We start from the raw sequence: 14761 nt of genomic DNA on the forward strand, positions 1-14761 counted from the left end.
TGGGTATCTCACTGAGTCGTGGACACCCTGATCCTCTGTCTTGGGGCTAGGAAAAGGGCCAAGGAACATGGCTTTTGGAACCACCCTGGGCCACCTTTATCCCAAAGGCATTCAGGATCTGGTCACCTCCCCTGCTAGGGGCAGCAGGCTGTTTCTGAAGGTGCACTGCCCTTCACCCTGGGGCCAATCCTGCTTTTCCAGCCTGGCAAAGCTTCCTGACATGAGGAGAAGGGGTCTGGGGGGCAGACCCCTGGAAATGGTCCCAGCCTCTGTTGCCAGAGACATTGCCAGGAATCACTGGTTGGTGCTCGCCCTGCATCTCGAGATTCTACAGGGGCCTCTTCCATGGACACTCAGATGAGGGAGCCCTTTCCCGGGGGGACAAGGGCCCCGGGCGCCCCTTGTACTGCCATCCTCAGGGATTGTAAGACCTTCTCACTAATCTGAATTTTCTCATCTGCAAAACTGGAGGGCCTGGACCAGATGATCCTGGTTCCGAAGGATACCTCCAGCTCTCCGAATGTCTAATGTCTAGGAGTGGAGTCTCAAGGTCATTCCCATGATGGCAAGTGTGTCCTTCTACAGCCAGGAGGTGGCAGCAAAGCCCTGTAGGCTAGGGGGAGGTTCTGCTCTCCAAAGCACGGTTTGGTGGTTGGGCTTCTAGACTGAACAATAGTAATCAATGATAATGGCAACAATGTCATTATCGTTGCCACTATTGTGAGCAAATAGCAGCAGTGCCTCCTGAGGTTCACTCTGTACTGTGCAGGTGAGGAAACTCCTTGCACAGTATCACGTAGGAATTTTCCAACAACCCCATCCTGTCCGTGGGTATAGTGCCAAGACTTCCAGCCCCATGTTGAGGCTCAGGGACATTACCTGACCTGCCCAAGGACTTCTAGAAAGCAGGACACGCCAAGACAGGAACGCACACTTTGGTCCTATGCACTCTCTACGTCACTGCTCGGGAGACCTGAGGCGAGGAACTTTCTGCCACCCTCTTGGTTTTTCCAGAGAGTTAGAGGGGTCAGAGGGGCTGAACCAAAGAGCCTGAGTGAGGCTCTCCCTCGAATTTGATAAGGAGATGCCGGGAAATAAAACTCAACACAGGAGCCTCTTTTTTCTTATTCCAGTCCTTAGAAAAGAACTTTCTTAAAAAAAATTTTTTTTATTCTCATCAGGACATACTTGGTGTCTAGGTATGGAAGATTCTCATTCATTCATGCATCCCTTCATTCAAGGACCAGGATTCTGATGTAGTGTAAGGCATTGGAATGCACTGGGAAGGGTATAGGAACGTTCTTTCTTTCTTTCTAACTCGGAAATCTGGGGGCCCAGAGCTTGGATGTGGGGACCTGAGTAAGTGCAGACGTGTGGGGGTGGCTCATCGTTGGGGGGAGCCTCGAGCAAACTGGGGAATGTTGGAGCCCATGGGGATTCTGTTTTTTTTTTTTTTAATTTTTTAATGTTTATTTATTTTTGACACAGAGAGAGAGACAGAGCACGAGCGGGGGAGGGGCAGAGAGAGAGGGAGGCACAGAATTGGAAGCAGGCTCCAGGCTCTGAGCCATCAGCCCAGAGCCCAAGGCGGGGCTCGAACTCACAGACCTCGAGATCATGACCTGAGCCGAAGTCGGACGCTCAACCGACTGAGCTACCCAGGGGCCCCTATTGGGATGTCAGAAGGGAATGGAATTCTAGAGGAATTTTTTTGATGACTCTCCTCCCCCACGCCTGCACGGTGTAATTAAGTCCTCAAACCAGCGGAAACCCCTTAGAGACACAGCCCAACCCCAGACTGTTGTCCATCTGGTCCCAAGTCTTAGACTCCACCCATGTCCTGAGGCTTACCCCTCCCCACTGTGATGACGGGTCCCTGGAATGCTAACTGTGTGCCAGGATCTAGATCAAGGGTGCTTCTTCATTATCTTATTTACTTCTCAAAATAACCCTATAAAGTGCATTGTTACACCCCCATTTTACACGCCAGGTAGCTGAGGCTTAAAGTCGTAAAGTGACTTGCCCCAAATCACCAAGCTAGTTAGCGACGGGGCAGGTCTGGGACCCACGCGGGTCGGCACCCTGGGGTGGCTCTTACCACCGCATCACGTGCCTACGCGGAGGCAAAACCCACCCTGTGAGACTGTGTGCTGTGCGGTGAGTCTGATCTCACCTTCTCAACACGGGACAAGCCGTAGCCTGTCTGCAACCCTTCTAGAAAATGAGGGCATCAATATTGGCCTGATCTGGCCGGCTTGTTTCGTGGCTTGAATGGAAAGGAAAACAAAAATGCACATGTGAACGCTGGAGATGAACAAACTCGTTCTGTGTGTTTGCATTGCTATCATTACTCTTATTGGGAGGGCTGGACTGGGGCTGCTTTCTGGGGGCCTTGAGAAGGACCTCAGTTTCCTTGTCTGCAGAATTGAGGAGGTTGGGCCCTTACTTCTTTATATGCACAGCAGACTCTTAAACCACCCCGAGCAAGCAGAATGGATGAACACACAGAGCTGGAGAGACGAGGAGTCAGGAGATTTTATTCCTCACAACATTGTGCCTCCCTCCACCGCCCATCTCCCGAGGCGTCCCATGGCAATGGCGTCCGGAAGGCCTCATTCTTCCATCTTCTGTGGGAAAAAAACAATCAGGGAACGAGTCAAACCAAAGGCAAGGTGGACTGTTGCCTTCATGTGGCACAGCCGGAAAGGCACGAAAAATATTACGGAGTGGCACGGTTTCCCCCTTGCACGTCATAAAAACAAAGCCGGGAGCCCCTGAAGATGGACGAGCCCCCCCCCCGAGAAAGTAGGGGCTTCCTGGGCGGTGCCTCTTACCACAAAGAGGGACCGGGATGATTAGGTGTCTGGCCCCCTTGTCCCCCTCTGCCCCATGAGCCTGGAGCCACCGGGGGCCTGGCCAAGGCGTGGCATCTGGGAGTTCAGGGCCAGCAGCGGGGAAGAGGCTGCAGCCTACGTCCTCCACACTCTCCCTGGGGTGCTCCCCTGGTCCTGGTCTCGGGACGTCTGCTCTCACCTGGCTCCCCACATCTCGGCTCTTGGCCCGGAGCTTGTTGACCTGGGACTCTGCGATGTCGGCCCTCTCCTCCGCCTCCTCCAGCTCGTGCTGGACCCTCCGGCACTTGGACATCTGTGTGTTGGCCTGCTCCTCCTGTGGAAGAGAGAGGGGCTAGAGGCTGAGGAAGCCCTTCACTCTGGCTCTGAGGCTCCGAGTCCCTGAGGGGCCTTGGGGGACACTCCCAGCCCCTGACGGCCGATGCTGTCTGATCACCTCGAGGGTACTGCTGTCCTAGGACCCCCGCCTGTCCCCTCACGTCCCTACTCTGTGCTAACACCCCCACTGGAGCTCTTTGGCGGGGACCCCAGTCCTCAGTCCTCCCGAGGCACCTGGGAGGTCAGAGGCCAGTAGCCCAACCCCCCCCCCCCTCCCCCCCGCCCTGGCCTCCTCCAGCCCTTGTCTGCCTGTGGCCTGGCCGCCGTGCACGTCTGTCAAGGGCGATCTGAGGGTTCTTGAAGAAGGTGGCCTCCTGGGAAGTCCTGCTGCGACCGTGCTAATCCAATGGGTACAAATCCCTCCCCCATTTAATCAGTTCAGATCTGCTTCCTTGCGGTCAGGATGGAACCACCAGCCCCTTGGGCACGGAGGAAAACAGGGCAAGGAGAGAAACCATATATGCTCAGTCATTTGTCGACAGCAGGGTCTCCCCAATTTTGTTCCTCAGGACACCAGTCCGGTGGGCTGCTCTGGATATAATAAAAGGTTCTGGGGTACTGGGTGGCTCAGGTCAGGATCTTGCAGTTCGTGGGTTCAAGCCCCGCGTCGGGCTCTGTGCTGACAGCTCAGAGCCTGGAGCCTGCTTCAGATTGTGTGCCCCCCCACCACCTCTGTGCCTCCCCAGCTCATGCTCTGTCTCTCTTTCTCTCAAGAATAAATAAACATTAAAAAAAAAAAGGTTCCAAGTTCCACTAAGGGTGAGCCACACTACGTTCTAGAATATTCTGTCCACTTTGAAGGGTGCATTTCACGTCACCTAAAAAATCTGAGAAATCCTTGAAACCAGCCAGTTCAACTCTGTTTAACCTAGAGTTTCCAAAACTATTTCTTTTCTGTAAAATAGAAAGTACCCCCCCCTTGCCCTCCTCCTGCCCCCCCCCCCCCCCGAAGGTTCCTGCTAGTAACTTCCCTTAGGTCTATCTGATCAGGGTGGTGGGCGGCAATTAGGGCAGGAAGGATAAGACCCTGGGGACCAGGGATGGGGGCAAGGGGGGATGCCGTGAACCAGGGTAGGGGGTTTAAGGTGAGGCTGTGGGGTACGCTGAGCTGGCTGGGGTGTCAGGGCGAAGTGAGGCCGGCAGGGTGGGGATAGGGGATAAAATGAGGGGGCTGGCCACGAGACTGAGGCGGGAGGCACCCAGGAGGTGCAGCTGGGGTTTGGGGGACAGGCTTGTTTGACACAAACCAGGGGAGGGAGGAAGGGCAGGTGTCCCTGAATCAGCAACCTACAAATAAAACCCCAGGCCTCTGGCTCCGTGGACATTGCCCAGGGCTGGGGGTGCTGGGGCCCCCCTACTCACAGCCTCCTCGGCCTGCCTCTTGTATGCCTTCACTTTGGCCTGAAGCTTGTCCACCAGGTCCTGGAGCCTAAGGATGTTCTTGCGGTCCTCCTCAGCCTGCGAACATAGCACCGTGCCAGGGTCCCCCAGACCCTCTTCTGCTCCCGAGGGGGCCGGCACTCACGGAGGCTTTGGAGCCCCTTACCTGGTACGTCATTTCCTTGACTTTGCGCTCATATTTGTGAGCCCCCTTCAGAGCTTCGGCCCCCCTCTTCTGCTCGGCGTCCAGCTCACTTTCCAGCTCCCGCACCTGGGTTTGGGGGGGAGAGAGCACAGCATCCGGGTCGGAGCCCCTGTGCTTCTCCTGCACACGCGTGAGTGGGGGGCATTTTCGGGAAAACTCGGGATCCTCTGATGATAGTTTGTAAAAATGTCTCCTCCTCACGCTCAGGAACCACATTTTTAATTTATTTTTAGTTATTTTTTAAAAATGTTTATTTTTGAGAGAGAGAGAGAAACAGAGCATGAGCAGGGGAGGAGCAGAGAGAGAGGGAGACACAGAATCTGAAACAGGCTCCAGGCTCTGAGCTGTCAGCACAGAGTCCGAGCGGGGCTCGAACCCACAATCCGTGAGGTCACGACCTGAGCCGAAGTCAGAGGATCAACTGACTGAGGCACCCAGGCACCCCGCTCAGGAACCACACTTTGGTCACAAGGCCACCACGGTCTGTGCAGTGGCTTTGTGCAAACGATAGCAAGATGCCCTCCTTGGGCAGTGACAGCTCTTAGGGGCACACGGCTGGGCTATCAAGCCGGGCTCTGCATAAGACGCCTCTTTCTGTGGGGCCAGCAGCCCGGTGAGGCCTGTGCTCTGGCCCCGACTTGTCCCCGCGGGCGAAGCCGGCACGGCCATCTGGGGTGGCCCTGATTCCTGGTTAATGAGAATGTGCGGGTCATGATGAGAGCCTGGGCCAGGAACGGTCTGGGTGTGTTGAAGGGCCTGGTCCAGCTGATTGATGCTGAGCAGGTCAGGGGCTGCTCCTGAGAATGAGTTCTTACGCGTCTAGGATGGACATTATAATTCCTTCCCCACTTACCTCAAATGTGGGGATCAATTAGACAAACGAGGGGCGCCTGGGTGGCTCAGTTGGGTAAGCGTCCGACTCTTGGTTTCCGCTCGGGCCATGATCTTACCGAGTCCCGCATTGGGCTCTGTTCTAACAGTGTGGAGCCTACTTGGGATTCTGTCTTTCTCATCTCTCTCTGCCCCTCCCCCACTGTGCTCTCTGAGTCTCTCTCTCTCTCAATATAACTTAAAAAAAATATCAAAGTTATGTGCAAGTATGTTTGATAAAGCGATACATAGGTGTTGTTCATTTCACAGCTGCCTCTGCCTTTCCTGAAGTCTTGAGAGGATAGGTCAGCCACTGAGAACACAGGTCACTAACTAGCCCCGACTCCACAGTCCAGGGACCGTGGCAGCCAGCCCCCGGGAATCCCAGCGGCCACAGACGGGGGCAGCTCAGGCCTTGTGGACTCACCAGGTCAACCTTGAAATCCACCAGTGGAACGGGGTACCTCTGGGCACTGTCCCAAAACAGATCCCTGGGACTCCTGGCCACCCCACAAGCTCTGGGAAGCTGCTTTCCATTAGGTTCTACAAAACGCGTGTGCTCCTGGCAGTGCTCTTGTGGCCTCTGCGAGGTTTACAGAAGTAAAGATAACTGGGTGGCTGTTATTGGAGGCCAGTCGAGATGCCTCGTGTGCGAGGGGAGGCTGGCCGAGGAGGGCTCCCTGCCAACCCAGGAATCAAAGAATCCTGGAGGATGGCATGGGATCTAATCCCTCCCTCAGTGGAGGGATCCGTGAGAAGGACAGACCTAAATTCACTTAACACTGTATGACTGGGAATAATTAAAAAGAAGCATTTAAAGAATTTTGGAGGACAGCGCTTAGCACAGAGCCTGATGCGGGGCTTGAACTCACAAACCGTGAGATCATAACCTGAGCAGAAATCAAGAGTCCAATGCTCAACTGACTGAGCCACCTAGGCGCCCCCTGGTGTTGACTTTTGTTACTCACATGTCCACGGCTGCCTCGTTTTTAGCCAAAAGATCCTTTTTACGGCGTGTATTTGCTGGTGACCACATCCTTGGGAGGCTGGCATGAAGACTGACCGCATTTGAGGCCCTTCCCTGCTGGGAGAGGTCATCTCCTTCCCTTTGCCAGCCCCCCTCCCGCCCTTCCCCACCTACGTTTCCATTTCCTCCCTCTGGGACAACAGGGACTTTCTACAAACTCCCCCCAAACCCCAGCCCTTTTCCAGAACTTCGACTGGTAGTGGAGCCCATTTTCAAAACAAAAGAAATAAGAACCGTCACAGGTCTAAAAGGAGAAGCAATGGGTACAGGAAACCAAGGGAGAAATTAGCAAAGAAAGGAAAACAAACACAAAGAAGTTCCCAGATAATGAAAGAGCAGGATTCCCTTGGGCAAGGCGGTGAATTTTCCTGCGGGCATTGGCGGGGGGAGGGGGAGGAGGGGAGTGGGGGGAGAGCCAGTCTAGGAAGGAGCACAGTGTTGTGGACTGCGTTGGGACTGGGAGAGCTGGAAAGGAACAGGAGCCAGAGGTAAAGAGACACTATAGACTTTAGGTAGGACGGGCCACTGCTCACCAAAGTGGAGGCTGGCCCCAAATGGGGCTCCCACCAAATATGTGATTTTAAGAATGTGAAGTATATCCCCCCTTATTTCCGTGGGTCCCAGTTCCCATGAAAACAGGACGTGAACGTTTGCAAGTGTCATTACCCCCGAAGCTACCGAGGCCTAAGCCTTGTTAAGTGGGTGGGGGTGTGTGTTGGGCTGTGGGAAGCAGCGAATGTCTGAATGTCTGGACCGCGGCTGTGCCCCAGGTGGCGAAACGCGATATCACTTGGAGAGCCAGAGTCCTCTCCAGCCGCCGCCCTGCCCGCCCTACCCGGTTCTCCAGTTTCTGGATCTGCTTCTTGCCGCCCTTCAGGGCCAGCTGCTCAGCCTCGTCCAGACGGTGCTGAAGGTCCTTCACCGTCTGCTCCAGGTTCTTCTTCATCCGCTCCAGGTGGGCGCTGGTGTCCTGCTCCTTCTTCAGCTCCTCGGCCATCATGGCCGCCTGATTAAGCGCATGGAAAGTAGCAGTGGGCCACCTGGCATCCCTACCCGGCGCACGGGGAGGATGCCATCAAGGTCAATACTGAGCGTGTTGGTCCCGCCTCCCTCATTCAGCCTGCACCGCGACGCACCTCCTCCCCACGTTGTCTCTGCGGAGGCTTTATCTCATTCCCTCTGCTGACGGCAGGTCAGCAGGAGACGAAACCCACTTGCCTGGTCTCGGCTTAGAAGCCCCTTCCCCACCAAGCCAAGCACTTGCTCTGAAAAGAAGGAACGGAGCTCACATCCGTGATGGCCTTCTTGGCCTTCTCCTCCGCGTTTCTGGACTCCTGCATCGAGTTCTCCACCTCCGCCTGGCACTGAGCTATGTCGGCTTCCAGTTTTTTCTTGGTATTTATCAGGCTCGTGTTCTATAAAAAGAATCAGATGCCAGAGGTATAGGTTGTATTTGGACGCTCGAAACAACCGAGAGGGAGAAAGTTGGGTGGGGAAGGAAACACATCACGATCGTGTTTCTTATTTCCCACACGGGGATTTGCCGGATGCTCTTTTATTCTTGACCGAACACAAGGTCCTGAAACAGATGCAAGAACTGCACGTAAAATCATTGGTTAAATGATACAAGTAGATTTTCCCATAAATGAGGAAGAATATTCAGTAAGAGGTGTTGGAGCAAAGAAAGGATGGGTAGACATAAGTATATAAAACGTGAAATTTGTTTGTTTTTTTTTTTGAGGGGGGTGGAGGGGCAGAGAGAGAGAGAGAGAGAGAGAGAGAGAAAATCCTGACGCAGGGCTCAAACTCATGAACCGTGAGATCATGACCTGAGCCAAGATCAAGAGTTGGATGCAGTCCGACTTCAGCCAGGTCACGATCTCGCGGTCCGTGAGTTCGAGCCCCGCGTCAGGCTCTGGGCTGATGGCTCGGAGCCTGGAGCCTGTTTCCGATTCTGTGTCTCCCTCTCTCTCTGCCCCTCCCCCGTTTATGCTCTGTCTCTCTCTGTCCCCAAAAAAAAAAAAATAAAAAAAAAAAAAAAACGTTGAAAAGAGTTGGATGCTTAACCAACTAAGCCATCCAGGTGTCCCTAAAATGTGAAACAATTCTTTAAAAAATTTTTTTAATGTTTTATTTTTGAGAGAGAAAGAGAGAGAGAGAGAGAGAGAGAGAGAGAGAGAGAGAATGAATGAGTGGGTGAGGGGCAGAGAGAGAAGGAGACACAGAATCGGAAGCAGGCTCCAGGATCTGAGCTGTCAGCACAGAGCCAAATGTGGGGCTTGAACTCGTGACCACGAGATCATGACCTGAGCCAAAGTCAGACGCTTAACTGGCTGAGCCACCCAGACGCCCTGGTATTTTTCTTCTGTTCGTGTGCTTGTATTGTCTATATTTTGCAACAAATAATTTAAAAAAAACTTTCATAAAGGTAGGGGTGCCTGGAGTGCCTGGGTGGCTCCGTCGGGTAAGCGGCCGACTGGTGATTTTGGCTCAGGTCATGATCTCACAGTTTGCGTGTTTGAGCCCTGCATCGGGCTCTGTGCTGACAGTGCAGAGCCTGCTTGGGATTCTCTCTCTCTCTCTCTCTCTCTCTCTCTCTCTCTCTCTCTCTCGGTGTCTCAAAAATAAATAAGTAAACTCAAAGAAATTAAAGAAACTTTTACAAATGTAACAACGTAATTATTTTGAAAGACAATTCTCATTTTCCAAGGTGGTGGCTTGGATGTCTCCTCCTCCGGTCTCGCGATGTAATAATTCATCCTTGCCTTCTCTGATTTCCCCACAACGTGCATCTTCAGCTTAAAGACAGCTCAGAAATCTGGCATCTGGAGCGCACTCATTCCAAGAACGAAAGCTTGAGGCGACTGGCTCTTGACCGCTGGTCTGGGAGGAAGGGAGGGTGCCGCCTTCCACCGTATGGGTGGCCTGCCTGTCCCCCGTGCCCCTCCGGACGGACGCACCTGCGAGTTCAGGAGCTGCACGCGGTCGCTGGCGTCCAGAAGCTCCTGCTCCGACAGCCTGCGGGTCCGCTCGGTCTGCTCCAGGGCCGCCTTCAGCTCTTCCAGCTCCTCCAGCAGGAGGCCGTTCCTGCGCTCCACAATGGCCAGCTGCTCCTTGAGGTCCTCGTTGCTCCTCAGGGCGTCATCCAGGGGCAGCTGGGAAGCCTTCAGGGAAAACCTGGCGTGAGGCTGGAGCCCAGGCCGAGAGCCCCCCGGGTCCGCCAGGGCCTGCGCGCTGACCTTGAGCTGGCCCTGCACGGTGTGCAGGTGCTTCTGGGTCTCCGCCACCTGGCGGCTGGAATGGCCCAGCTGGATCTCCATCTCGTTGAGGTCTCCCTCCATCTTCTTTTTCAGCCTCAGGGCGTCGTTCCGGCTCCGGATTTCGGCATCCAGCACGCTTTGCATGGCCTCTGCGGCCCGCTGGCTGTTTCTTTTCAGCTGCTCGATTTCTTCGTCCTTCTCAGTGACCCTGCGGTCAAGCTCGGATTTCACCTGGCTCAACTCCAGTTGGATGCGCAAGATCTTGCTCTCTTCGTGTTCCAGGGAACCCTGAGGAAGGCAGACGGGTGACTGGGTGGGCAGCTGTCTTCTCAAACGGCTGTTTTCCTCCCCGTTACGAGAAAACGGGTGTCATTTTACCCGTTTTACAGAGAGCCAGAGGTCAAGCAATTTGCCCCCAAATGACCCTCCCAGTAACGAAACTGGAACTAAAACTTTGTATCTGTTATTAACAATTTTATGTCTTGCGGAGGACGGAGCATCTTTTTGAGTCAGTAAAACCTTTATTGGGTGTGTCTATTCTAAGCGACCATAAGTCAGGGGCCACTTATTCTCCAAAACGACAGGGTAATTGCTTTCCGGTCATCCTGCGTTATGCAAATTTCCCTAGACACAGCGCGACTGTCCACCCGACCTGTGCTGGCCACACTGATCAGGGCATCGGGACACTGAGCCTATATGTTGCCTTTACAGAAGTCCCAGTGGCCAAAGATGGTTGTGTGTGACTGTAAAAACCGAGCAATTCTGAGACAGCTCTCAGGATGTTTGATGATGGACTCTTGCTTCCTGAGAGGAAGACACTGAGGGCATAATGAACACATTTATTTATTTTCAAAAGGGGAGATGTGATGAGCTGAGCTGGAGGGGGCCCCGGGAGGAGAAACACAGCACAGCTGTTTCCCCGGGGATGGCTGGATGTTAATTCCCATGAAGCCTTGGCATCTCCTGGCAGGAGACAGCCCCAAAGTCATGGTCTAGTCAGTCCCCCCTCGTTCAGGGTCCCGCCCTCCTGAGCTTCCTCGTGTCTTGCCCCAGACCCTTACCTCCACCTCCTCCAGGGCCACCTGGAGGTCTGACTTTTCTTGCTCTACCTGCTTCTTGGTCTTTTCCACTTCCTGCAGATTCTTGCCAGTCTCTGCAATCTGCTCGGTTAAGTCGGAAATCTCTTCTGCAAAGGACGGGCTCGATTTAGATCATTTCATCTGGTTCCAGTTGACAACCGAGGCATTTTGCCAGGGATCTTGGGGATGGGTGACACATTCACGTTTATATAGGACAGGATACAGGGGGACCCTTCAGGTGAGGGGTCAGCAGGACACAGGTTTGTTGCCTCACCTGAACTCTGCAGAGAGGAGTGGTAAGAACAACACCCTGTGGCCCTTAACACTTCACAAAGTGTATAACAGGGTCACGGTGAGGGCCAGAAAAGGAAATTTGTGGAGACGATGCATAGAATATAGGATCATTGTCTTTCAGAGCCAGAAGGAGTTTTAGGGGGTGTAGGATCTGGTCTGATTTTGCAGATCAGGGGTCTGAGGTCCTAAGGGATTTAGTGATATGCTGGAGGACACAACGCCACGTAGAGACGGAATCCATGGGGGGAACTTGTTCTCCAAGAAGAGGTGAGCTTAGCAATTCATTTTGCCCTTTGTGCTGCAGAATGAGACCTTGGTGTGATTGCTGTACATGAGCAGCGCTGAGCTCCAGGGTCAGCTGAACAGATGGGAGGGTTTTGAGGGACAGCGGGAAGAAGAAAGAGGGAGGAGGCAAGAAGGGGTACGGGTGCAAACCTGGGGTGCGGAGAGAGCTCACCTTGCAGATTTTTTTAAAGCTTATTTATTATTTATTTAGAGAGAGACAGAGACAGCATGAGATGGGTAGGGGCAGAGACAGAGAGAGAAGAGAGGGAGAGGGAGAGGGAGAGGGAGAGGGAGAGGGAGAGAGAGAGAATCCCAAGCAGGCTCCATGCTGTCAGCACAGAGCCCGACACGGGGCTCAAACCCACGAACTGTGAGATCACGACCTGAGCTGAAACCAAGAGTCGGACACTTAATGGACTGAGCCTCCCAAGCGCCCCATCACCTTGCAGATTTTTATTCTCCCGCCTCAGTTTCTCTAGCTGGTCCACCACCTCCTCGTAGGCATTCTGCATCTTGAAGATTTCAGTACTAAGTGACCTGGATCCTTTCTGAGCGGCTTCCAACTCAGCCTGACTCTCATCCAGCTTTTGCTTCCACTCTGCAAGGACCTGGGAGATGACCAAGGGACACGTGAGCAGCAGAAAGGGCCAGGGGACCCGGGAGAGCCCATGAAAACAAGGAAGCTTGTGTCAGCAATGCCAGGGTTTCACCCTCCCGTCCTGGGAGTCTAGAAACAGGTCTAGATCACGGGCCCCAGACTCTGCTATTCCCACAGGCCGTCTGCTGGGTTCCTATAGGTGTTTGGGTTCTCCAAGGGAACCTGAATCAGCTTTCTCTAAAAATTCACTTTGGAGGGACAGTCACAAAAGCAGAGAGGCGTTGCAAATCCCAACCGCCCACACCGTGATTTGCTGCTCAGAGGGTCTCCCTGATGTGTGGGCATCTCACACATCCCAGCGTGAGAAGCCGGGGCTCTCGGGGGGCAGACCTTATCCAGGTCTCTCTGCTTCCTGTCCAGGATGGCACGGGCTGTGTTGGTGCGTTCCAAGTCCAGCATCAAATCATCCACTTCCCCCTGAAGCCTCTGCTTGGTTTTCTCCAAGGAGGCGCACTTGGCACTCACTGCCTCTGTGTTTTCCTCTGCTTCCTGGAGCCTCTGAGCCAGCTTTTTCCTAAAAGAACCAGAGTTTCCCCCCAACTTGGCAAAGGTGGACTATTTCAGAACTACCTGTTAGACCGGATGAGGAGGAACAGTCTGTTCGGGACTGGAACTTGGTAAGACCGAGACCTGGAAGGTCATGAGCGGACAGGGTCTAGGTATCGCCTGAAGAATTGCTAAGTGCTGGGTGGCAAAGCAGGCCAGCGAGAAGCCACCAAAGCAACAAGGTGGAGTGGACAGTCCCAGGGGAGGGACAGGGATGCCCCATCTGAAAGCTTAAGAAAACTCAAGGGCCTGGAGAGGAAGGAAGAGAGAGTCTCTCAAAGTAGGAAGAATTCTCTGTCTCTTCACTTGTGTCTTGGGGTCACCTCTCCCGCCGTAGCCCGGGACCCCGTACTTGGCCTCCTCCAGCTCCTCTGTGCGCTGGATGGCGTCCGTCTCGTATTTGGTCCTCCACTGGGCCACCTCGCTGTTGGCCTTGGACAGCGCCCTCTGCAGCTCGGCCTTGCCCTCCTGCTCCTCCTCGTACTGTTCCCGCAGCAGGTCACAGTCGTGGCGGGAGGACTGCAGGGCGTGGGCCAGCGCGTTCTTGGCCTACGGCAGTATGATGGTGAGACTGCAAAGATGTCTATCTGGCCATCTTCCAAGCTAAGGTATTTCCACTTTAAACCAGCATTTCCCAACGTGAACCATTCCCAAGCTGCCTTCACAAAGCTTTGCCACACCTCCATACATCCCGTCTCATTTAAAATTTTTTTTTTTTAATTTTTTAAGTTTATTTATTTTTGAGACAGAGAGAGACAGAGCAGGAACAGGGGAGGGTCAGAGAGAGAGGGAGACACAAAATCTGAAGCAGGCTCCGGGCTCTGAGCCATCAGCCCCACGCGGGGCTCGAACTCACGGGCCACAAGATCATGACCTGAGCCGAAGTCAGACGCTCAACCGACTGAGCCACCCAGGTGCCCCTCATTTAAAATTTTTTTAAAGCTGACTCCCTTATTATATTTAAATACGTGCATTTCAAAAGTAAACCTTTACACTGCATTAAATCGCAAAGTGTTAGCATTTGCCATAAACAGAGAATAAACGCCACGGAGATAAAGCCATAAAGCCGAGTTATCTGTCACCTTCTAGCTAGGTACTTTCGGCCGCGGCTCTGTGGCTGAGGCCTCCTCTCTGTATAACGAAAATAAGCACCTGCTAGAGAGATGGTGTCCAACTTGAGATCTTTTCCTTATGTAATCAGAAGAATTGAAACAGAACGAGAAAGGAATAATTTTCTCCTTGTTTGATGCAATGTTAGGGAAAGCTTTCCCTGAGCTTAGCTGCTACTGTATCCTGGCCTGAGGACAGCCTTGTTCCTATAGTGGGTCTTCTCGCTGCTTGTTCGTACTCTGCTTCCTGCCACAACCCCCACCCCAGCCCACTGAAGACCCTTCGCATATGATAGGAAGATGGCAGACAAAAAGTGCTCGTTCTTTTTTTAAGGGTATGCAGAGCCCTGGAGAATTCTGAAAGATTGCCTTGTAGATCTTAGCCGGTGCATGGCAACCTCAAAAATCACAGAATGCAGCTTTGTGGACTCCTGGACTCCCATTCTAACGCTTGAACACACATCGGCATTTATTAGGCACCTGCTGTGTGCACTGTTCTACGCACTGTACCTACTGTTTACCACAAGGGAAAAATTATTCTTGCCTAGGCATTTATAGATCAGTGCGGGGGAGGGAATGGGCATGATGGACATAAATATCTCGATATCGAAGTCAAGAACATGATGATGATGTGCATATTTATGTACGTGTCCCAAATGTGTCCCTAAAGCCATGCGGTGTTTTTGGAGGAGGAGAGCTTAAGAGCAGGTGTTGTAGCAGGTGATACGTGAGTGATGTGGAAGAAAGAGGAGGGCGTTTCGGGTGGTCAGGATAAATGGCTGAGCAGGGGGAAAGGATACACAGAGAGAGGTAGAGAA

The 14761-nt window shown here is 53.3% G+C and overlaps 1 protein-coding gene across 3 annotated transcripts in view; it reads right to left on the minus strand.

Annotated features, from left to right (window-relative positions):
- Nucleotides 1-2517: 2517 nt before the first annotated feature.
- Nucleotides 2518-14761, minus strand: part of MYH13 (myosin heavy chain 13) — a 64794-nt gene continuing 52550 nt past the window's right edge. For all 3 annotated transcript variants that reach the window (XM_042915618.1, XM_042915617.1, XM_042915619.1), the window contains exons 30-41: nt 13187-13383; nt 12619-12802; nt 12073-12238; nt 11034-11158; nt 9952-10260; nt 9673-9876; nt 8002-8127; nt 7548-7718; nt 4777-4881; nt 4593-4688; nt 3034-3168; nt 2518-2627 (exon numbers count right to left, since the gene is read on the minus strand). In XM_042915618.1, the coding sequence (XP_042771552.1) occupies nt 2613-2627; nt 3034-3168; nt 4593-4688; nt 4777-4881; nt 7548-7718; nt 8002-8127; nt 9673-9876; nt 9952-10260; nt 11034-11158; nt 12073-12238; nt 12619-12802; nt 13187-13383 (1833 nt within the window). In that variant the 3' untranslated portion in view covers nt 2518-2612. The remainder of the gene's footprint in view (nt 2628-3033; nt 3169-4592; nt 4689-4776; nt 4882-7547; nt 7719-8001; nt 8128-9672; nt 9877-9951; nt 10261-11033; nt 11159-12072; nt 12239-12618; nt 12803-13186; nt 13384-14761) is intronic.

This window comes from Panthera leo, chromosome E1 (genome assembly GCF_018350215.1).
Source record: "Panthera leo isolate Ple1 chromosome E1, P.leo_Ple1_pat1.1, whole genome shotgun sequence".
In the NCBI taxonomy this organism is placed as follows: Eukaryota; Metazoa; Chordata; class Mammalia; order Carnivora; family Felidae; genus Panthera; species Panthera leo.